Below are 22,934 nucleotides of genomic sequence, written 5' to 3'. Positions count from 1 at the left end.
GCTTGTGGTCATCTTCTAGTAATGCTTATGCCTTGAGACTTTTGTCTAACTTTGACTCTCATGTGTCATTTTCAGTTCTTATCACAATGTACTCACATTTTCACTTCAAGACAATTGTTGGCTTGTAATGACCCAAACTCATCTCTGTCTACTTCACATTGCAATGATCCTACTTATCAAATGTTTGGCTCTTCGGGTTTCGATGATGACGATGATCAGCAGCTTTTAGATTTGTTAGCTATGGAGCTATCCGGTCCAAGATAAACCACACAGAAAGAAAGTAAACAAACCTAAGGAAGAAGAAGAAGAAGCTCTACAGTTTTTATAATATAGACATGTATATGTTGGTGAATGATGCTAAAATTTTCTCTATAGTTTGAGATTCTGTGTTGGTTATGTTGATGTGTATATACACTTTTTGGTATGTATTTTTCCTTGTGGTTATGGTGGCAAAGCCAGAAACTATATGAGAGTGATGTCGTTTGACTCTTGTTTTGTTGATCTCTCTGTCTCTCATTTGCATCAATACTTTTCTTTAGTTGTTATCATAACCTGTTTGATGTTTGTGGTCCTATAGTAATGCTTATATGCCTTGTGACTTTTGTCTAACTTTGACTCTCATGTGTCACTTTCAGTTTCTTACCACAAACCAACAATTAACTGAGTCACATTTTCACCTCACTCGACAACAAAACAGTTAAAAGAAGAAGAAAACGACAGCCTTTTTGAGATAAGAACAAGAGGAGGAAGACGGAAACAGAGCATATCTATAAAGTAAAGAGTGAGCAATTTACTGAGTCACATTCCTCCTCATCCAGCCACAAACAGTTAAAAGAAGACGAAACGCAGCGTTTTTGAGGTAAATAACAAGAGGAGGAAGACGAAAACAGAGCATATATAAAGTAAACGAAAGAGAGAGAGTGTTTTTTTACAATTTGGGGACATGGCGAATCAGTCGTCTCCATCTTCTTCTATCTACTGTGCTTCTTTCAATCAAGATAACAGGTGAGTTTGACAACGAAAATTCGATTCCTTTCGTGGATTTTCCAGGAAAATTTGCTGCCTGGTTCGGTGAAAACGTAACTCAAAAGTTAACCCTTTTTCTTTTTGTAGTGGGTTTGCGATAAGTTCGAAAGATTCCTTCAAGATATTCGATTCAACTACAGGCAGACTCTGCTATAAACGAGGTGAGTTCTTATCATTAAAAGGATCAAACTTTATGTTCTTTGTATTGCATCTCAGAGCGATTAGGATCGAAAGTGTAATCCTTGTAATGCAGACGTTAAGCCAGAGCAAAAGCTAGTGTAATTGGCATAGGGATCATGATGATGATATATATGTATTGAAAGTTGTTTGCTTTTTGATGTTTTGGTATATAGCTGCTGGAGCTTTTGTTATTGTTGAGATGTTGTATAGCTCTGATCTTCTTGCACTTGTTGGAGCTGGTGAACAGGTTTGTGCTTTTATCAACATTTTTTTTTGTTACGGTGATTGGATTTGATCTTTGTATATGATTTGGGATAGTTTTGTATATATAGGCTTCTCTATCTCCACGGAGACTCTGCTTGTTCAATACCACAAAGGGTTCTCCTCTTAAAGAACTCAACTTTTTGACTTCTATACTCGCTGTCCGTATGAACAAGAAACGGTTAGTTACCAAACTCAGCAAAGGTTGTTTTGATTTGTCTTTTGAGTGTGAATCCATGGTGCTGTGATTGATTCTTATCAGGCTTGTTGTTGTGCTGGTGGAGAAGACATTCGTTTACGACTTGAATACGCTTGTTATGCTTGATACTATTGACACCGTGCCAAATCCAAAAGGTAGCTCAGAAAGCTTCCTTCATCAACTTTTTTGTAGTAGTGTTTTGTTTGTAAATCAAGAGTATCTTTTCTTATCTTTGAGAGCAGGTCTCTGTGCGTTCTCTCCGAGTCTTGAAGGCTGCTTCTTAGCTGTTCCGGCTAGTACAACGAAAGGAGCTGTTTTGGTGTATAACGTCATGGATTTGCAGTCTCACAGTGAGGTTTACTAGTTGCTTCACACCTGATTCTTGGATCAACTATTTGGGTTCTCGAGTTGCATACTAAATCCAATTACTAACAAACCTGTTTATAGATTGATGCACATCGTTCTCCGTTGGCTGCGATTGCACTCTCTTCAAATGGAATGTATATTGCTACAGCATCTGAGCAAGGAACTCTGATCCGAGTCCACCTGGTTTCTGAATCAACTAAGGTGAATGAATAAGTTCTCTTCAGTACATTTTGTTTTTCTGCAGATTCTTAAATGTTTCTTTTCTTGTGTTTGCAGTCATATAGTTTCAGGAGAGGAACATACCCATCAACGATATACTCACTCTCTTTTGGACCGTCCACACAGCTACCGGATATATTGATTGCAACGAGCTCTTCAGGCTCCGTTCATGCCTTCTCTTTAATGTTGGCCATAAACCAAAGGTGAGGATTCAGAATCACACTCTTAGTTCCCGTACACTTGTGTTAAGAGTCTTCTTCATGTTTTCTTTGTTCGCAGAAGCAAAAGGTCTACTAGCTTTCTTGGATCAGTTCTTCCTGACAGCGTGAGTGATGCACTAGACCCAGCACATCATCACGTGCTTCAGAATGCAGTTTCTTCCGGAGTTAGAAGGTGGGAAGTCTATTCGTTTTGGAAGCTGCTGAATGACCTATTAGGCTATGTATAACTCAAAGAGGTTTATTGGCTGTTGCTTGCCTTGTGTTTAACAGTTATGCAGTGGTTAGGAAGGTAGACAAACTTGAAGGAACATCATCTCCATCTCAGTTTACATCTATTAGGTAAGATATCACCATTTTGAGGGAACATGATCTCCATCTCACTCTTGCGGTTGTTTTACTTTTACCACAAAAAGGCTCGTCTGATCTTTGATGTTTCTCTCTTTCAGGGCGACGGTATCGGTGATTACATATAGTGGGTATTTTCAGGAGTATACGATGAGTATCAATAGCAAGAATGAATCGTTATGGACACTGGAGCGTGAGTTCAACCTCTACCCCGTAATCAGCAGTTGATACTATTAGTTCTAACCCAAATACCAAAGATATCAAAGTACATGGCAGCTTCTTCTTTTTGTATATAACAATATGTACTTAGGTTTCATCAAAAGATTGTTTTGTTGTTCATGTTCTTTGTCTATTATCAAATACTCGTGTTCTCAAACAGTCAATTTGTGTTAAAAAAAAACGAAACACAAAAAGGTGTCTCTTGTGTTCCAAGCCCTTTTTCATTGTTTCTTAGATGACTCCATAGCTACTTACAGTCAAGGCTCTAGCTATGAAGAAGTTGTTTCACCTAAATAACATCCATGAACTCAAATAGTGTAAAGACAGCTATATCTGTCTGCTATAATAGCTCAACAAAACAATAATATCTTCAGGGAGTCTACTCTGGATAACTAAAAACCTCAATCTTAACATTAACAACATCCATTCAATTCAAACAGTGTAAAGACAGCTACAACCGTACAACAAAGGACTTTGCAAAGCCAAGACAGAGTGTTGTTGCCCGTTGATTTTGCATTTTGCATGTTTTGAGGAAAGATTTTCCCAAGCTGTGTTGGCTAAAGATGCTGTTAAGACATTCATCGTGATCTTGTCCTGACGGCTTGCCCTCTAGAAGCTTTTCTCTCCAACTTCTCCCTCTTTTTGCGAGTTTTCTCATCCTCTACACCTCCCTACAGTTCAGTCACAGAGACCCATTACAGTCAATTTTATTAATAACGCTCCCTTGTTTTGAGAGGTATTCAAAACTAAGTGATTACCTCTGAACCTTGTGACATGAATCCTCTAATCAACCCAGAAGCTTTGTAAGCTCCAAATGCAGGAATCTAAAAGCAACAAAAAAAAGAAGTTCTCATCATCATTTTCCAACAGAAGCTGCAATCTATACTCTATAGCTTGTCTAAGTAGTATTCAGATGAGCGTACCACTAGATAGGTGTACCAGAACTTTCCAGAGATGATAGATGCCAGCTGCACGAAGCAAGTGATGTAGACCACATCATGCAAATATCTGCACGGACCAGAGATCATTAGTTAGCCTTGTGATGATATACAAGTCTCTATTACCAATCATATCTACCATCAATTAAATCCACCATAAAGATGATCAAAGAATGGTGGCTAAAACATCACATTTCTCTCAATCCTCTTCTCACGACTCATACAATTTATGGCTTTGGAGAAAGAATCTAATGACACGAAAAGGCAGCCATTTTCTATTTCTTAGTTGATCAAACTAACGAGACAAAGCTTACACAATAAGAGAACAAAAACGTACCCACAGATACCACCAGTGCTCATGTCGAACCCACCATCAATAAGCTCACCATCATCACCAACACTAGGCTTCGCCATCCCATCGAGAAACTTATAAGGAACACCGTAACCTATCGACGTCACCACAAGACCAATCCAATGCTTCCACGTAAAGCTCGAATGAAAAATCACCATCCTCACTATCACGTACACAACCTGTGATACCCAAACCACATAAACCAATCCGATCAAATCAACGAAGTAACGAATCTAATTACATCGAAAGTTTGCAGATTTAAGCTCGAGAAAGGTGAGAAAATGAGAGGATCAAAAGAGGGGGAAGGAAGTACGTTGCAAGCGATGATGATACGACGGAGCTTGGCCATGTGTCGAGCGTTCTCATCCTTCCGCTTCTTTGCTCCTTGATTCGCCATTAACAATCAGCTTAAGAGACGAGTCAAATACTCAAATGTGAGATCGGAGAAGATGATAGTTGTTAAGCTCCCGATGAGTAAATTATATCAAGTTTTATGGGCAAAAGGCCCAATATTCTATTGAAGCCCATGTGTTGGCTCAGTCTGCTGCTGGCGTAAGAAAAGCAGAGGCGTGCCAATGGTATAAGTTTTGAGGCATTAGCCTCAGGCCCCACTTGTTTTAGGAAATTTAGGGGCCCCATATTTGTAGTCATTAGCAAAATGATAATGTAATTAGTGTCTTACTGGAAAAGAAAACCTTTTCTTCTAAATAATTCAAACTTTTTATTCTGGTTTCACTTATTGTCAAGGACACAAGCTTTTTTTTTTGTACGTTGATTTTTTTTTGTCGGTTTAAAAGTTAGATATATATTTTTTTTCCCATCAAAAATATTATATTTCCACTGGTACTTTCTATAATTTTCCTTTTATAAAATAACTTCAAAATCTAAAATAACAAAATACCAACTTTTATTTAGATTTTGTATTAAAAATTATTGTTAGACTAGTATTAGAATTTGTATTATTATCTATAATAAAAAATTGGACTATTTTGCCTTAGGCCCCTAATATTCTAGGCACGGCACTGAAGAAAAGTAAACAACTACTACGGGGTTTGGTCAGAAAGAGACATGATTACCAATGTAAGAACTGACGTGGGCACGTGGGAGCATGCGTAATGCAAGCAGTCACCGTTAAGGTCCATGGGCCATGACTATGATTCATCTACTACTAATCAAGATTTCAAAAAGGAAAAATCTTTTGTTTTTCTAGGATTTAGACTGTTCAAAACACTATATTATTATTATTCAACTACTATATAAATACAACAATTTAAGAGAATTTATTGACGGGACCAAACTCTTTTAGGATGGGCGTTGAAATTTTCTTTTGTTAAGAGAGGGACCAAGAAGGATTCACGTCGGTATATTCCACGTGGAAGATGCTTAGCCCTTGAATGGGCATTTGCAACTAGCTTAGGCCCACCGTTATGGGAGACGCAAACGCAACATCGAGAAGCTTCATTTTGAATAAGTATATAGTATTTCTTTTTTTAATTAATATAGTTTTATTATTAGGAAAAAAAAGTCATTTGACTTGTATTTGTTTATACATTAAAGTAGGGTAAGTTTAGTAAGTCATTAAAAATGGAAAAAGGATATATCAAGAACATTACTTCACAATTTCAAAGTCAACTCTTCTAACAATAACATTAATTGATTTTCTCATGATCTGGAAAACAACTGTGCATATAAGTTTAACATTAACAATTTAATAATTAGCGGATACCACTACTTATTTAATAATTAAACAAAAATAAAAAGAGATACACACGTGTCTCAGACGATAAAAGAAGGTATATCCTATTTTGATCACGTCTCTATCTCTCAAGTCTTAACTGTTAATCTTCTTCTTCTTCTTCTTCGCTGTTTTGCTTCTTTGATAACATCTCCTCCTTTCTTGGCCCTCTCTCTATCTGTATCTTATCCAGATATATCATCCCATTGCGTAATAAATTCTTCACACCCTTGTGCCCAATTCTATCATCCGGTTCAGATTCTTCATAATTTAATTCAAAAGTTTCATTTTTCTTCCTGGGTTTTGTTTTGCCTCTGTAACTGAATCCACAAAGTTTTCCCTTTTTTCACTGGGAATCAAGATTTTCTCAAAAATAAAAGAAAACGTTCTGTAAAATAAAAATTTCTAGCTGTGCATAGTTCAAGGTGAGTCTCCTTCATCAATTATTTCTCTGTTTGTGTAACATCTATTGTTGTTATTGAGCGTTACATCACATGTAGTGAGACTTTTATATTAATATCAAGAAAAGAATAACTGCAATAATGCAAATAATAGTATGTCAATAGCTTTGAATATTTCTATCCTCTCTTTTTTGAGTTTTGTGGGCGTTCTACTTGATTCTTCTTTCATTGGATAAGCAAACCAAAAGAAAATAGTTTTATTTTTCCTGGTGATAGTGATACATTTACTAGACAATTCTCAAAACTGTATGCATCCCTGTTTTTAAAAGAAGTAGTTTCATTGTTCTTCTTCTGGTTTCTGCAAGCATAATTCAGTTTTGCATTGATCCGCAGATGAGACCAGTCTTTAGATCATCTTCGTCTCTAAGTAGAATTAGATGGGCTCTGAGGAATCAAGAACGCTACTCATCAACTTTCTCATCCAGAAGCCGCAAACTTTTGATAGGTGCCAATCATAACGAAGCTCTGGTGAACACAAACACTTGTAACTCAACTTTGCATTCGAGGTTAAGTTTCTCGAGAGGCTTATCAGCAGAGGCCGTAGAAGCAGCTGATGCTGCTCTTAGGCTCTCTGTCTCATCCTCAGGTTTGCTTCTTTCTAACCAAACTCGACCAATCTCTGAGGTTTTTGTTTTGTTAGAGTTTAGTATGATGGTTGATATTGTAATATGTAAAACAGCAGATGTGAATAGAACAGGACCGCTTGTTGAGTATGAGAGACGAATCAGTGATGGCGAGCTCATGACTGGTGATATCTGCCAAGTACGTTAAAAAAGAAATTGATCAATAAGATTAAGCTTGGCTCATGTTACTTGCGGCTGAAGCTTTTGTTTGAAATGTTGCAGCTTGGTGCACTAAAAGAGCTTCAGAGACTACATGATCAGCTTGTGGAATCAGTTGATACATGTCGTCTAGATCGTTACAACACTTCTGATAAATCATCAAGGTGATTCTTCTCTTCTTTTGAGTCTTTTATTCTTTTGTTAAGATTGAGAAACTTAAACCGTATTTTGTCTGTGAAGCAGAAGCCGTTGGTTCTGGTCTAGGATCATGCCACAGTCTTCCGTCTCACCTGTCAAAGGACTGTACCTCTATGGAGGTGTAGGCACTGGAAAAACCATGTTGATGGACTTATTCTTCGATCAATTGTAAGTTTTTTGTATGAATCACATCCTTTTAATGTTTCTTGATCTCTCATGATCTCTCCTTTGTGTCTCATTAGGCCTTGCACTTGGAAGAAGCAGAGGATTCATTTCCATGATTTCATGTTAACCGTTCATAGTCGATTACAAGTACGGGTCATCTCTTGATTTTATTAGAGTGCTTTAGCCTTTTGTATTGATTTGGCATCATAATGTTAATGCAGAAGCACAAGGGCTTATCAGATCCACTTGAAGTTGTTGCACAAGAGATAGCTCATGATGCAATCTTACTATGTCTAGATGAGTTCATGGTATATATCATCTTCTTGAAAATTTCATCTTTGGTTCAACCCATTTTTCATTAAGGCTTGTGTTTCTGTTACTACAGGTAACTGATGTTGCCGATGCTCTGATACTTAACCGACTCTTTGGACATCTCTTCAGTAATGGCATAGTGAGTGTGATCCTTGTTTACATTAAGATGCTACAATCATCTCTTCTCATTTAAGTTGAAACTGACTTTTGTCTATGTTTGTGAAAAACTGTAGATTCTTGTTGCCACATCGAATAGGAATCCTGATAAACTCTATGAAGGAGGACTCCAAAGAGATCTCTTCCTACCTTTCATTGCCTCACTAAAGGTATCTCCATTACTTCCATCAATCAGTTTCTAGTCTTTTTTCCTCCTTTCAGACTCTCATAGAAGTTCCATCTCTTTGCAGGAAAGGAATGTGGTTCATGAGATTGGCTCAGCCGTTGATTACCGGAAACTAACTTCGGTATAACTCAAGAAACTCCCTAGATTGGCTTTCAAACTTAAAACCAAAGTAGAGTTTAGTAACCATCATACTTGTTGACTTGTGCAGGCTGAGCAAGGATTCTATTTCATCGGTACAGATCTCTCCACCCTTCTGAAACAGAAGTTCCAAGAACTTATTGGAGGCAATGTTGTTGCGCGTCCACAAGTAGTAGAAGTGGTTATGGGAAGAAAATTACAGGTAGACTTAGTATATTCCAACATCAACTTATATTGTGTCTGTATGAGTTCATCATTAGACCAGTTCTCTGCTTCACTGAACAGGTTCCATTAGGTGCTAAGGGATGTGCGTACTTCCCTTTTGAAGAGTTATGCGACCGACCTCTTGGAGCTGCTGATTACTTCGGACTCTTCAGTAAGTTAGTCTCTCTCATCTGCCACATCAACCAACTCTTGTCTCAAATTATTTTTTCTTGTCCTGATGTTGCAGAGAAGTTTCATACACTTGCATTGGAAGGAGTGCCTGTCTTTGGGCTTCATAACCGGACTGCTGCTTATAGATTCGTCACGCTAGTCGATGTATGCAGTCTCCTGTCTCTTTACATTTTTGTAGTCTTCTAAGATGGTATTAACAAACTGAGGTTGCAGGTGATGTATGAGAACAGAGCGAGGCTGTTGTGTACAGCTGAAGCAACTCCTCAAGAACTCTTGGAAAAGATTGTAACAATCTCTGATGCGAAGTCAATGTCTCCGAGAACGTCGTCGAGGTCAAGAAAGAACGATGTCTCCGAGCTCTGCGTGGACAATGAGTTAGGTTTTGCCAAAGATAGAACAATCAGTAGGTAATGTCAATGAAAGAGAACCATCAGTATAATCTAAAAGCGTTTCTTGCTCATCAAGTGAGTTTGTTTATTGCGTGCAGATTAACAGAAATGAACAGCAAAGAGTACTTGGAGCAGCATGCCATAACACACAATCTGTAACACACACAAAACACATTCAAGTTCCTCTGTGGGGTGCTTTGAAGGGATTCAATAGTGACTACTTGTATTTTTTGTATCATGTGAGAACATTATCCATTGTTGTAAGTTGTAACATTGAATTTTGAATTTAAAGAAGAGATTGCACATCGTTTTAGTTAGTACCAATGCATCAAATGATCATTCGAAGGATCAAGTTCTAAAATCTTCTTCAAATCTGCATATGAGATAAAAGAGAAAGACTCAGAAGTGAACTCTTCCATTTAACCTATACAACAACAACTAAGACATAACTCCTCTGTGTTCTCACCAGCGACAGCTTCTTCAAAGTGTTCAAGCTTCTCGTGCGCTTCTGCCCTGCGAACCAAGGCCTTAAAGTAAGTAGGATTCAGCTCTAACGCTTTCGTGCATTCCTTGATCGTCTCTTCGTACTTACCCTGAGCAACATTTCAGAAAAAACCTGAGTACTATTGATTGTGTGTGATCCCTCAACTCTCAATGTAGGGTTCTTCGAGAGGAAGTAAGGTTTGGGTTTCAAGTCGAGAGCAGAACGGAACACGCAAGGGGTAAGGGATGCCGCAACGGCGTCGTTTCGCTGAACTTGGTTGGTTATAAGTGTTTTATTGGGTCTAAGACACAATCTTGGCCCAATTAAGATTTTAAGTATTCAGTTATCAAGGAAACTGTATATTTGTTTGTCCAGAAAAAGAAAGGAAACTGTTCTTTTTTTTTTTTCTCAAAAAGGAAACTGTTCTTTTATAACAAATAAATGATTATGTCACAGAAGCGTGGTTGTTTATGTAGTAGATAGTAAAATCAGGGTTCTATGATATGGTTGTAAATTAGAAAAGGAAATAGTTAATAAATTTATTGATAATTAGTGGAATTATCTTTGTCATTTGCATTTTAGATGTGTTATTATCAATGTTTTGAAACAAATATTCTTTTTGGCACAAAACAACCAAAACTTTATAAAGCATTCTTATATATCAGGGAACATTGCTGTAAAGTATAAAATTGGAGAAGCATTGACATTGTGCTCCCGGGAAAATATAAAAACCTCTACTCATCACCAGAGGCGTGCCTGCGGTTGTAGAATATTGAAAAAGGCATTCGCCTTAAGCCCCCAATTAATATAAATTTTTTAGGGCCCCAAAATTTAAAATAGTTTCTAATCTAGTAGTTTAAACTTGTTTTATAAAAAAAATATTTCCATATAGTAGACTAACTAACCTTCTTAATTAATGTGTTTTTTTTTATATGACATAATATAACATAAACTTATTCTTTTACAGTGTTAAACTTGTGTATTTGATGAAAGTGATATTTCATATTGCAAAATTATTTTCATTATAGTTGTAAATAAGTTTATTTTTAAAATTTGTCTTAGACCCATAAAACTTTTCGCACGGTACTGTCCATCACTCGTATGAAATATGATTTTTATAAATAAATAGTTCACGAGAACACATGCTACTATGAAATATGAATTGAGAAGCTTAATATACAAACTATAACCCTTTCTTGTATAAGCTCCTCATCTTCAATTTAAATAATTTAAATATTTGTTTAACAAGCAGAGCCAGCTTCCACCAGCTTGCTCAATTTATTGTTCCTCAGTCTTTCTTCGTAAACTTCGCTTCCTTGCATTACACTCTCATACCTACATGACATTTATACACATAAAGTATTAATTAGACTAAGTTGCATCAATTGGACTACCATCCTCGCATGAAAACAGCAAAGTTTATAGTCAATTATAGAATAAAATGTACCTCGGTGGCATAGGTATCAAAGGAGACAAACTCTCGACAAGCTTGAGAGCTTCTTCTTCTGTGTTAACGATTTGGTTGAAGCAGAAATATCGACCACAAGCTGAAACATCCTCGTATGCTCTAATATGAACATCCGCTAAAAATTTAACGTCTACGTACGCCAACACTCCATTCTCATACATTTGTGCAGCTCCTGTTACCAACACCTTTTCGTCAAATTCAAACCAAAACAAAAATATAGGGAAATATTTCCTAAAAACTTGAAACAAAAATACAGGGAGAAATTTCCTAATTTTTTTTTCAGAATTTCAACCCAAAACAATATATATATCTCATATAGGACCTCACTTTTTTTTTTTTTTTTTTTTTTGATAACTCTAGTATCTGGGCAGCCACATTCCCAACTATCCCCCGAAAGGGGTCCAGCGCCCCAACGGAAGGGATGTTAAATCCGTTGTGGCCAAGACTCGAACCCGGATGGCGGGTAGTACAGCTGTACCTCCTTTACCACCAAGCTACGAGCGCTTGGTTTAGGACCTCACTTTTTTTTTTAACTTTGGCTCATTTAGGACCTCTTTCTCAAAACTTTGTTTTGCTTCTCTACAATATAGTACCTTCCTACATGCTTTCTAAATCAACTTGTGGTATTTTTTGAATTTTAGTAAGGAAAACATATAAAACGATATTGTCCTATATTCTTTAAATGTATGTATACTAGTTGTGGTCCTTGTGGAGCACTTCTTTTCTTACAGATTGGAACATAAACTCTATATATTTCGGTTGTTTACTTCTAAATAGTTTGACCGAGTTATAAATGTACATTAATGAACATCTACAAGTATATTGAGTGTATATATATGATTATGTAGTATGTACCTTTGAGGTAGGACATGGTGGGCCTAGGGTTATATTGTGCAACCGATGGTCCAACGATAAGACCAGGATTGATAGAGACCATGTTGAGCCTACGGTCCATGGCTAGTGCCCAAGCTGCTTTCTCGGACAACATCTTTGCCAATGCGTGCCACAACTGCATCCAACATACAAAATGTACGCACGTGAATTTGAGCTTGTGCGTATGAAAAAAGTAGTTACTACTAATAGTAACCAAAAAAGATTAAACCCCCAAAAGTAACAACAAGAAAGCAAAAAAAAAAAAGGTATTGCCATTAATTTCAGCTTTTTTATTGACTGTCCGATTCGATGTCATACAGCTATAACACGTTAATATTGTCCCCGAATAATTTACGCACAAGTTAGATAAGTTCATTTATGACGATCACAATGATAACATGTATATAGTATAGGCATGCACATTTACATATAAAACATGTCACCGTTTAATATAGTGATGATAGTCATAAAAGACTACTAGATCAACTGTATCTAATTAATCAATAAACATTTGAACAAAAAAATTAATCAATAAACACAAATTATGCCCTTTAATTTTTCCAAAGGCAACTATACAGGAATCAAGAGCTGTATGTATTTATGAGTCATAGAATTGAATATATTCAATTAATCTGCAACCTTACGAATTTTCTATGTCGCACAATTAAATTATTCGAGATAATGTGACAATACATTTGATGAAACCCCAACTTTGACTATTAAAAAGATACCTATCCAAATTTATAAATTAAATTAATACTTTTAACATATCCAAGTTTTCTGCCAATAAATTAATTATGTGTATAGTTTTTCAAAATTCAAACATATAGAACTGACAAATAAAATACTGAAATAATTTGAGCTACCTACATTAAATGAAATGTCAGGAAAATTATTTTAGCTATTCCAATCCGGCCTATAAACTTTTAGTTGTGGGTCCAATTTATTCACCAAAATTTGCACATAAATCAAATTACGATTAATACCTAAAAATCATAACAAAAGAGAGTGAAGAAAGATTAGAAACCTTTTTGTTGCGACAGAAGTCTTGATCACTCCAACACTTCTCATCAACATCCTTCTGAGTTCCAATGTTGTCTCTCCAAATTGAAGCTGTTAAAGAAGAAGAGAATACAATCTTCTCTATGCTCTCTGTTCTTCCACATGCTTCCACCACATTGATAGCTCCTCTCACCTCCAAATCCACTTCCTTCTCCTATAATAATGATTTTTACACAAAATCTCAAACAAAACTCTTAATCTACACAAATACATATTTAGAAGATGATTGATGAAGTCACTCACATCGTATCCTTCAGGGCTATCTAAGCAGCAGAAGACAGCGTTACATGTCTTGAGAGAGACAAGTATGCTTTGATAATCCAACACATCAACATCGTACACAACTAATCTCTCCTCTGTTGCTTCCATCTCTCGGATTGTCTCCTCAATTTCACTATCTCCTAATTATCAGACGAAAACAATTGAATGAAACAACCAGAAAAATATTATTTTTAGTTGCGCCAAGAAGAGATAGATACCGTTTTTACGAATAGCTGCGTGAACAGAGTATCCTCTGCTAAGCAACTTCTTGAGAATCCAGAAACCCACATAAGTGGAAGCATCAAGAACGCAGCAGCAGGAATGAGACTTTTCTTGATCCATTATTTTCTTGTTCTTGTTCTTGTTCTTGTTCTATATTATCAAAAGCGTGTCCGTATTTATGTGTGTGGAAGAAGAGAAGGTTAGAAGTAGGAAGAGAAAAGAAGATGGAAGCATATTAATAGGAGAAAGTTGGGTGAACTATTTTCTGTTGCACGTTCCCAGCTACTCATCTTTTATTTATTGTCTCCTCTTATAATAGTGCTAAAGTATTTCTTAATTAATGTTTAAAACCCTGTAACCATCTTAATTAATATTTTGGTTATCCAATATCTACAAGTCAAGCCCCTAATGGGTTCTGTGTACGCGTTGATCTTGTTTGGCAACGTGTCTTCTTTCAGAACTCACTTCAAAATTAGTTCCAGCTAATATCAAATCCCATAATCTTTTCTAATTGAATATTCCAAATATATACAAATGCAATCAAAGAAGAGAAATTCCCTAGAATATACATAAATTAGTTCCAGCTAATATCAAATCCCATAATCTTTTCTAATTGAATATTACAAATATATACAAATGCAATCAAAGAAGAGAAATTCCCTAGAATATACATAATTTTTTTTTGTTCACCTTAAAAATAAAAATGATCGAAATAGAATTAAATGATTTATAAGAAGTAAATATACACTTATATTTCTAGGATTAATTACTCTAGACATTAGGGTTTAAATTTAAGAAGTGGAATTTGGGGTTTAAAGTTTAGGGTTTAAAGTTGATGGCTGGAATTTTGGGAAAATGAATTCAGATGTCATTTTAGTTTTTTAGTTCTATTTTTGTGACAAAAACTTAAAAATGTATAATTACCCATAAAAAAATCCAGATACAAGATTTCTTAAAATGCATTTCTGACATCCGTCACGTCTGACAAAAAAACTATATAAGAATTAATTTGTTCAAAAAAATTATGAGAATTTTTTTTATTTTAATGACCATGATTATTAATAATTTCAGATGTCTATAACTCGGACCTCAGTTAACAGAGGGTACATATACACGCTAACTTTTTATAAGAATTGATTTAGATTTAATGGAAATGAAATAACTAAAAAATAATTGTTACCTGAATAAAATTATACTTATAAGATGTATATAAAAATATTAAGTAAAACCAAATATATTTTTTTAAATTGCTATATATTTTTGTAAGGAGACAATCTACCTTTTTTTAAAAACTACCTATATTACGCACAATTCGTATTTGCCAAACTGTACACTAAAACTCATAGATATGTCGTGTAAATCTGAGATAGTTTAAAACATTTCTTTAAATTGGACTTGATACTAGATACCAAAAAAATTATGTATTGAAAATTATAAATCAAAAATCAAAATGTGATGCGTCACATTTCTATATCTCAATTAATGTGAATATGTAAGAAATTCAATATTTTTTTAAAAAACAATGGTGCTGACAATTAGTCATATTTATAATTTAGTTCATTTAAACTAGACTGACAATTGTAGTAAAACTGCTGCTTATATTACTATTTACTGCATAAATCAGTATATATAAAAACGATTTCAATATAGATGAATGTTGGAATACGGAATTAGAAAGAGTTAGGTTTCAGAATGCCAGAATTGAACAAACTTGTAGGTCGGTAATTACATACGCAAAACTCACACAAAGGTGGCTTGTATTAACAAACTATAACATAGCCGAATTTAAAGATTGTAGAAAATTAAAATATGATAAAAATGAGGAGGAAATATAAGAGCATTAATTAATAAATATAAAACAGCGAAAGGGCGCTGGGCGTAAAGTAGTTAGCAGTTAGTAGGTAGAGATTGTGGCGAGAAGAGAAATTACGTGGGGAAGTTTCATCGCAAGCTACATACAACCTACCAACATCTCGTAAGTATTTGTATAATCCATTAAAAGTTTGATATTTACGAGTTGATGTAGTTTTTTTTGCTAAGGATGTTAATTATCATATAAAATGAAATAAGTCTACCAGAGTTGCAAAACGTTACAGGAGATACCCTGGCAAAAAGAGAGTTGATGTAGTTATAGTTTATACTATAACTTTATGTAATTAACGAAAGATGTCATGTACTATCTACACAATCGAATTGTTGTGACTGAAGCAGAAAGAGCTAGGTCTTAAATATTGTGGAGGTATGTTGATGTATACATGTTTCAACGTGATTGCATCAGTTATAAATTTAGGTTAAATGTTAATCGTAGCTAGTATGTATCCTAATTAAGTTCCTAACTCTTATTTCCCATACAATTGTCTAGCGTCAATTCAATAGCGGTGATTATGATGCTCATGTGCATTAAATTCCATAAAAATGTGGTTGCATGATTAGTATAGTTGAAGTAATGAATGAAGTCAACTTGTTGAAGGATCAAATGTTGTTAAAACTTATGTTGAAGATTTTTTTTTTCCGTCTAAACTTATGTTGAAGATAAATTATTTTAAAGAAAAGGTCAAGATGATCTATTTACCCTTATGAATACTGCTTTATTTATTGAGTAAATTAGCTAAATATACTAACAAAGGTGGGATATCATTGAATGGGGGGAAAATGGTAATGTTGGGGGGAAGAAAATTGGAGGGATATAGGGTATGGAGTGCAAATAGGGGAAAAGTGGTGTATAGGGAGTACAAATTCTCTTATTTATTTATTTTTTAACATTTTTTTTTTGAAACACTACTACTGGTTTATTTCTTTTTTTTTTTGGTAAGCAGGTCTATAAAGACCTTCAAAATACCAAAGAGATACATATAGCCATATAGGTATCTATTGCCTCAGCCCTTCGGTTACAACTTGCCACTGTGCTGTGAATATCTATTCAATGATTCAGTCATTTGAAAGGGACACGATGTTTGTTTTATTGATGATGGTGATGACGACTAATGAGAAAACACAATTCAATACGTATCCCCCGCTAAAGTGTTTTTTTTTTTCTGGGTTAACCTCTGTTTTTCTTCAGTAATATTGTTTACAAAAATATTGAAATAGACGAGGGTTGTGGCGAAAGTCGGCAAGGCATTACACGTGGCAAAATTCATAAAATTTGTGGCTAAAGATTGACGAATGAAACCGTGGGGCCCGATATGCGTGCCAACGTGGTGAGAAAGTGAAAAGGGTTTTGGTGAAGGTCGTCAAAGCACTACACGTGGCAAAGTCTCAAAATTTTGTACTTTTGCCATATAGTTGAACACAAAGAGGTTTCTTCGTGTTGCCCAAAAAAAGAAAAGAAAAGAGGTTTCTTCGTGAAAACTCAAATTTGGTAACTAGACAAATTAATGTATTGAAATAACTAAGCCACGTGTTCATAGATCAGGATCATGTCTTCATAAAGACCACACGAAATTGTTTATCCCTTCTCTTTTGAGTTCAGAAAGTTGACTTGTGTCGCATTTCCCGTTCACCTAATTCGATTCCTCTTATATTATATAAGAATACAAATAGGATAATTAAACTGTGGTAGTTTAACTATAGTATATCATTAGGAAAAGTGATCTTATCAAACATTGTTTATTTCAAACATTGGCCAAGAAGTGTAAACCTGAGATTACTGATAAATGACTTGTCTATTCTTAGCTGTTATGGAAATCTGGAAGACTTATAAGTTCATCCAAAATAATTCACGACGCCAAAAATTTAGTGATAAGAACTCTGGTAAAAAAAAAAAAACTCTGGTAAAAGTAAGAGAATTAAGATTTCTGAGAGGCCATCTTACTCTTAATGGTCCTTTCTTTTGCTTGGTGAATTGTAACACCAGTAATATCTTGAAAAAAATAGTTTGGAGTTTGTGGTGGGCTAAGATGTGGACTATAAGATGAAACACGCAACATTCTCTAGTTCGGTGCAAAAACAATCCCACCGATAGTAGATAGTTGATTTATCATTTTCCACAATATGGTAACACATTGCTTTAAGCAAAAAGGGCCCATTGTTTTGAGGAATATGCACTCTCAGTAGATTCTTGTGTACCAAATTGGTTAAGCCCATGGTTGATGATAAACCAACCATGTCTATCAGTGGTAAACGATAACCCAACTACGTGTATTGGTGATCATTAATACAAGTTTATTAAGGAGAAAGTATCACCGACCAATCTGACGGCCCTCATTTTTTTTAGCATTGTCCAGCCCAAATTTCACTGGGTCAAGTCCATGCACTAGTCCGTTCCATAGCGCCATAATATTTGATGGATTGTTGCTTACTTCTTGAAGCCTTAGCGATGATATTTGACTAGGCTGGTGTAGTGATGAAATTTTAGATAATAGGGTTTAAGCGAGGTTGGGGAAAATCTCTGAGTCTGTATGGGTATCCAACCTATCATCACTAAATCAGATTAATATATGGTTTGCGTTTGACGCAAATTCCACAATTGTAATACATAAAAGATCCAGATGGAAGCCGAGAAAAAAAAGAGATAAATGGGTAATGATTGTTTTGCACGAAAATAAATACGTGGATGTTAAAATGTACAACGTTGCAACAACACCCTTTAGTGCCTGCTCCACTATCAAACTCTCCTCTAGTGGACTTCGCATAGGTCGGTCATGCCTCCAATTTTAACAATTTTTTTTTTCTGTTATAGTTATAATGAAGTAGTGGTTGTCTTGGAGATAACGTTCTGATCAAGGTTATTATAAGTATGTTTTAGTCATCATTAGTTCTATATCATAATTGGTGTGTACACAAGTTTGACTTGTAGGATTTTCACTACCATATTGATAAGCTCTGGATTGCCTATAAATACCTTTAACATCTTCTATCATATTCATCAATAGCACTACAAAGAGATAGAAAAGAAAAAGGAAAAGAAAAACATTACCATATACGAAACAATAGATAAAACTATGGCTGTGAGTAAGTCATCATCACTGGTTCTGATCACCTTAATATTGGCCACGTCGTGCCTAGTCTCCGAGAGCCGGATTGCAAGAAAAGACTTGGGTTTGGACCTTGGCGGGATAGGGGTAGGGATCGGTACTGGCATCGGCATAGGTCTCGGTGGAGGTGGATCCGGATCAGGAGCTGGTGCCGGATCAGGATCCGGAGGAGGAGGAGGGTCAAGCTCTTCTTCCTCAGCTAGCTCCAGCAGTTCTTCGAGCTCTGGTGGTGGTGGAGGTGATGCGGGATCGGAAGCTGGATCATACGCTGGGTCACGTGCAGGGTCTGGTTCTGGCAGAAGTTCCGGGTCAGGTCGTGGAAGAGGAGGTGGTGGTGGAGGGGGTGGAGGAGGAGGTGGTCGCGGTGGAGGAGGTGGATCCGGTAACGGAGGAGGGTACGGTGAAGGCGGTGGATATGGAGGAGGTTACGGTGGCGGCGGCGACTGAATGAAGAATATCGCATGCATGCAATATCTAATTGCTGCTATGTATTTTACGTAATTATTATTAGTATGATCAAAATAAAATGTTAGAAATTTAATTTTCTAAAGTTGGTGAATAAAGGAGTTGGAAAAAGCTCCCGACGTGTTTGGTTATTTATACTCTTCCATATTCGAAATGGATTCTTCGTGTTGTTGATGCTTTTCTTTTGTACTATAAGTTGTAATTTGAGAATTTTCCTGTTATGATAGTTGATAAAATAAATGCATTGTCGTGTTTTTATTCCCCGGCACGTAACGTTTGTTCTTTTTTTTTTTTTAATTTTGTCTTCTCAGTTTTTGCTTGTATCAATCATCAAATAACCTTTAACCAACAAAAATCAATCAGCAAATTTATAAGATAGAGCAAAACAAAGTAGCAAACACCATGAAATAGAAAGTTTGCATTCATTTTTAGAACGACTCTATATCATTGATAACTAATATATATAATTTTTTTCCAGAATTTGAACAATTTTTTCACGTGTTACAGTCAGTATATTAGATAACAACATATATGCCAACAACAGACAGATTTGCTTATCGAAAATTCACAAAATAATTAGTCAGTTGTATCTCAAAAAACTATAATAAACAAACCAATCCGCACCATACATAATTTAGATATGTTAAACACTAAAATAATAATAAGAAGATGTGTATTGATTGAAATTATATTTTGTAATCAAATTAAAAATTTACGTTTAGAATATAACTTAGATCCAAAGATCTAAACATCCGGCGTCATACAAAAAAGTTAAAAAAATATAGCATTTTAAAGGATCGTTGTCGTAAAAAGAATTACAATATATATTTACAAATGGTTGAATCTCCTAACTGCAAAGGTTATAATTTTACATTTATAATTCAACTTAGATCCAAGAATTATAACATCAGACTTCATATAAAGGATTGTTATCGTAACTAGAACTATAATATACTCAAAATGGTTAAATATGTTAATCTAAGTGACTGTAATATTCTTATTTTATACTATTCCAAAATCACAAACAGAATTATTTAGGTTCAAAATAATCGAATAAGTATTGGTCTAAAAATGATTTTGTAATTTGATAGCCGGATTAAGAAAAAATGAAGTAAAAAAATTTGAATTCTATATGAGAAGTGACATTATTGGTCATTCATGGTAATAACAACATAACCAATGTGAACGATCTTTCTCGAACAATTTAAGCACGTGTAATAGGTTGACTAATACTTCATAGTGGTGGGGACTATAAATTAGTGACAAATAATATATATGAGTGACTAGTTTCTGCGTGTATAAACCCCAGGTCACATTTTCGTTCTCCTTCTCGCAGCCGAACCCTAAAGAGAGGAACTCTTGCGTTAATCGATCTGCTGCTCCGGTGGTCGGTGATTCTCACCGCCACCGGGAGCGGTCCCGTGTCGTCTCTGTTTATATGTCTTCGGTCTTTGTCTCTGCGTTTTGACATCCGGTGGTTCGTGGCTTCAGATCTAGGTTTGGAGGAGATTCGATGGTCTGGTATCGGATCTGTGGCTCTATAGCTTGGGTTGGAGCTTCTCTGGACGTTGGGCTTGATGGTTTTTGTGCGTCGATGGTGAGTTTGTCGATCTGGTTCCAGGGCCGGTGAAGTTTAGCTGTCAAGCTTGAGTCTGAAATCCTCCTGTTTGTGGCCACTCCGAGGGTGTCTTTCTTGTGTTGTGTTTTAGTCTTCAGTCCTAGGTTGGTCTGGGGTGTTTGGATTGGAGATCAAGTTTAGTAATCACTTTGTGGATTGCTTGGATTGCTTCTCTAGGGTCGAAACTGTTTTCAGGTGTGCAGTTGCAGGTTATAGCTGGCTCTGATGTGGGTTTTTAATTTTTCCATTGATCCTGGTCAAGCGCCCTTCAGGCGTCCTTTGGTGGTTTTCGAGCTTGTATCTCAGTTTATGCTTCGGGGGTTGAAGGAGGTTTAGAGGTGTAAGCAGGCTTGAGTTTGTTTGGGTTGGCGACTTGTTTAGAAGGAGCTTTTGCTGAGGCCTTTGGTTGGATTTGATCTGATGTGGTCTCTGTGATGTTTGTTCTTTCTGAGGCTTTTAGTTGCTGCTTCGTGTAGTCACTAGTTTGGTCTCGTCGTTCAGTCTCGGTGGTATTTTTAGGTCTTCATTTGATGAAGTGTCGAAGCGGGGAAGCTGTGCAGTTCCTTGGTATGCATCCTACGGGTTCTCCGGGCTTCTTGGTAAGGGGCTGTGGAGCTTATGCTCAATCGCGACGGTCTTGGAGCAGTCAATCGCCAATCGTGTATGTGTCTCATCGTTGGTTGCTCGGGTTGATGGCTTGTTCTCTGGTGGCTTCTCTTGCTTGAAGAAGTGGTAAGTGTGTTGTTTGCTTGTGGTTCCTTAGGAACGGTAGTGGAGATTTCAGCTCAACTCTAATAATTAAGACCTGTCGCTTTCCTTCTCAATCCTGTTTCCGGTTTCGACAAACTTCATCTTGTTTGAAGTTATGCTTGTGCTCCAGCAGGCGTTTAGCCTCTTTTTCCTTCTTTTGTCTCTTGAGTTTGTAGAATATGTTTTAGTGTAAGCGTTTGGTTCCGGGTGGTAACTTGTACACGCCGGCTTGTGGCTCCAGAAAGGGATTATACCTTTGCTGGTTATGTTGTAAGAACTGTTGAAAATCTATCATTAATCTTCCAGATGACAAAAAAAAAAAAAACCCCAGGTCCACCACTGCTCTTCCACTCTACTTAGTGGTCCGTCGACTCTGGTGGATTGGCATCAGTAAAAAGATAATGCACACATCACCTGCATTCCTACCTTAAATGTGCACTAACTATTTCTATTATCTTTAAATTTTTGTTAGAACTAAATTAGGATAAGCTAACAATCTTGTTATGCATTACGGATGATCATAAATTATATATAGGACATGTTTGTGATTGAAACCCGTGAAATATATTTGACGTAGATTTATAGTGAAACCTCAACTTTTCCTTTTATTTTTTTTTGCCTCACCGGTTAAAATACCTCGCGAACTAAATTGGGTTAAGCTTCAATTTCTTAATGTAATTTATAAGTCATCATATTTCATCATTTTACATATTTTACCGATCAAAAATTATATTTCGCCTACATCTATACTATTATTTGCGAAGTAAATTTTTGTAACAGAGCTCTCACGTTAAAAGTTAGACCGGTTAATATCGTTTATACCCTTAATGAATAATTATATAAATTAGTCAAAAAATAAAAACGAATTTCAAATCTATCTTATTAAAAAGTGATTAAAATTTATAACAAAACGTTTATACTCTTAATAAATAAATTATATAAATTAGTCAAAAATAAAAATGAATTTAAAATATATCTGATTAAATAAATAATTAAAATTAATAATAATAAGAATTATATAAAATATAAATAATTTAACACGAATTTCTATTAATAATATTATATTTATATATTATATTAGATAATTGACTATACATAAATATAATAAAATTTTCAAAAATAAAAACATGTTTTAAAACATAAGATAATTCTTAGATATATTCTGTTGTTATCTGAAAATAATATTTTATTATAAAAGCTATAGTTAGATATAAAAAAATTATAATTAAATGCTAATCAAACAAACAAATATATTTTCTAAAATATATGTGAATGTTTTTAAAATTTAACACAACAATAAGCATATATTTATACTTTGATAAAAGCTAATGAATATATATTAATAATATTTTATTTATATGTTATATTTGATTATTGACTATAAGTAAATATATTATAAAATTTTCAAAAATAAAATATATTTTTAAAACATAAGATAATGTTGTGTTTCATCTGAAATAATATTTTTATTATAAAATATAAAGTTTAATGTTTGATTTATCTTTTAAAA

At 35.2% G+C, this 22,934-nt stretch overlaps 5 protein-coding genes across 6 annotated transcripts; 3 read left to right on the top strand and 2 right to left on the bottom strand.

Annotated features, from left to right (window-relative positions):
* Positions 1-229: 229 nt before the first annotated feature.
* On the top strand, positions 230-3,251 carry LOC103861971 (autophagy-related protein 18b). The gene is made up of 11 exons (XM_009139680.2): positions 230-1,005; positions 1,114-1,187; positions 1,380-1,453; positions 1,539-1,648; positions 1,730-1,821; positions 1,909-2,021; positions 2,114-2,233; positions 2,309-2,454; positions 2,531-2,644; positions 2,743-2,811; positions 2,919-3,251. Exons 1-11 carry the CDS (start codon positions 944-946, stop codon positions 3,043-3,045), a joined length of 1,101 nt encoding a protein of 366 aa, XP_009137928.1. The 5' UTR covers positions 230-943; the 3' UTR covers positions 3,046-3,251.
* Positions 3,252-3,349: 98 nt separating this feature from the next.
* Positions 3,350-4,897, bottom strand: LOC103861970 (transmembrane protein 208 homolog). Its single transcript, XM_009139679.3, has 5 exons — positions 4,640-4,897; positions 4,312-4,505; positions 3,960-4,044; positions 3,795-3,860; positions 3,350-3,707 (listed from the first exon to the last, which is right to left on the bottom strand). The coding sequence occupies exons 1-5, from the start codon at positions 4,721-4,723 to the stop codon at positions 3,615-3,617; spliced, it is 522 nt and encodes a 173-aa protein (XP_009137927.1). The 5' UTR covers positions 4,724-4,897; the 3' UTR covers positions 3,350-3,614.
* Positions 4,898-5,479: 582 nt separating this feature from the next.
* Positions 5,480-9,562, top strand: LOC103861968 (AFG1-like ATPase). 2 transcript variants are annotated; one of them, XM_009139677.3, is made up of 15 exons: positions 5,480-6,486; positions 6,856-7,108; positions 7,202-7,284; positions 7,368-7,468; positions 7,548-7,670; positions 7,745-7,814; positions 7,889-7,975; positions 8,053-8,118; positions 8,213-8,305; positions 8,387-8,443; positions 8,531-8,662; positions 8,746-8,836; positions 8,912-9,000; positions 9,070-9,263; positions 9,344-9,562. In XM_009139677.3, the coding sequence occupies exons 2-15, from the start codon at positions 6,856-6,858 to the stop codon at positions 9,402-9,404; spliced, it is 1,500 nt and encodes a 499-aa protein (XP_009137925.1). In that variant the 5' UTR covers positions 5,480-6,486; the 3' UTR covers positions 9,405-9,562. The 2 variants fall into 2 exon arrangements, with proteins under 2 accessions (XP_009137925.1, XP_009137926.1); XM_009139678.3 differs by having other exon boundaries at positions 5,488-6,486; positions 7,205-7,284.
* Positions 9,563-10,824: 1,262 nt separating this feature from the next.
* On the bottom strand, positions 10,825-13,883 carry LOC103861967 (cinnamoyl-CoA reductase-like SNL6). The gene is made up of 6 exons (XM_009139676.3): positions 13,612-13,883; positions 13,376-13,533; positions 13,098-13,286; positions 12,053-12,206; positions 11,177-11,369; positions 10,825-11,064 (listed from the first exon to the last, which is right to left on the bottom strand). Exons 1-6 carry the CDS (start codon positions 13,733-13,735, stop codon positions 10,971-10,973), a joined length of 912 nt encoding a protein of 303 aa, XP_009137924.1. The 5' UTR covers positions 13,736-13,883; the 3' UTR covers positions 10,825-10,970.
* A 4,490-nt stretch (positions 13,884-18,373) lies between these two features.
* Positions 18,374-19,324, top strand: LOC103861966 (glycine-rich protein 5). Its single transcript, XM_009139675.3, has one exon. The coding sequence runs from the start codon at positions 18,559-18,561 to the stop codon at positions 19,036-19,038; it is 480 nt and encodes a 159-aa protein (XP_009137923.1). The 5' UTR covers positions 18,374-18,558; the 3' UTR covers positions 19,039-19,324.
* Positions 19,325-22,934: the final 3,610 nt, after the last annotated feature.

Source organism: Brassica rapa, chromosome A03 (genome assembly GCF_000309985.2).
Source record: "Brassica rapa cultivar Chiifu-401-42 chromosome A03, CAAS_Brap_v3.01, whole genome shotgun sequence".
Classification (NCBI taxonomy): domain Eukaryota; kingdom Viridiplantae; phylum Streptophyta; class Magnoliopsida; order Brassicales; family Brassicaceae; genus Brassica; species Brassica rapa.
The sequence above is the reverse complement of the archived record's forward strand: the minus strand, read 5'-3'. Positions and strand labels throughout refer to the sequence as shown.

Excerpts from the sequence above, each read along its gene's own strand:
- LOC103861971 (XM_009139680.2), top strand. The coding sequence starts at position 944 with ATGGCGAATCAGTCGTCTCCATCTTCTTCTATCTACTGTGCTTCTTTC. Across the intron at positions 1,454-1,538 it reads TTGTTGGAGCTGGTGAACAG|GCTTCTCTATCTCCACGGAG; the intron begins GTTTGTGCTTTT and ends TTGTATATATAG. Across the intron at positions 1,649-1,729 it reads GTCCGTATGAACAAGAAACG|GCTTGTTGTTGTGCTGGTGG; the intron begins GTTAGTTACCAA and ends GATTCTTATCAG.
- LOC103861970 (XM_009139679.3), bottom strand. The coding sequence starts at position 4,723 with ATGGCGAATCAAGGAGCAAAGAAGCGGAAGGATGAGAACGCTCGACAC. Across the intron at positions 4,506-4,639 it reads GTATCATCATCGCTTGCAAC|GTTGTGTACGTGATAGTGAG; the intron begins GTACTTCCTTCC and ends TGGGTATCACAG. Across the intron at positions 4,045-4,311 it reads AGCACTGGTGGTATCTGTGG|ATATTTGCATGATGTGGTCT; the intron begins GTACGTTTTTGT and ends TGGTCCGTGCAG.
- LOC103861968 (XM_009139677.3), top strand. The coding sequence starts at position 6,856 with ATGAGACCAGTCTTTAGATCATCTTCGTCTCTAAGTAGAATTAGATGG. Across the intron at positions 7,109-7,201 it reads GCTCTCTGTCTCATCCTCAG|CAGATGTGAATAGAACAGGA; the intron begins GTTTGCTTCTTT and ends TATGTAAAACAG. Across the intron at positions 7,976-8,052 it reads TATGTCTAGATGAGTTCATG|GTAACTGATGTTGCCGATGC; the intron begins GTATATATCATC and ends CTGTTACTACAG.
- LOC103861967 (XM_009139676.3), bottom strand. The coding sequence starts at position 13,735 with ATGGATCAAGAAAAGTCTCATTCCTGCTGCTGCGTTCTTGATGCTTCC. Across the intron at positions 13,534-13,611 it reads CGCAGCTATTCGTAAAAACG|GAGATAGTGAAATTGAGGAG; the intron begins GTATCTATCTCT and ends TCTGATAATTAG. Across the intron at positions 12,207-13,097 it reads ACTTCTGTCGCAACAAAAAG|TTGTGGCACGCATTGGCAAA; the intron begins GTTTCTAATCTT and ends TGTTGGATGCAG.
- LOC103861966 (XM_009139675.3), top strand. The coding sequence starts at position 18,559 with ATGGCTGTGAGTAAGTCATCATCACTGGTTCTGATCACCTTAATATTG.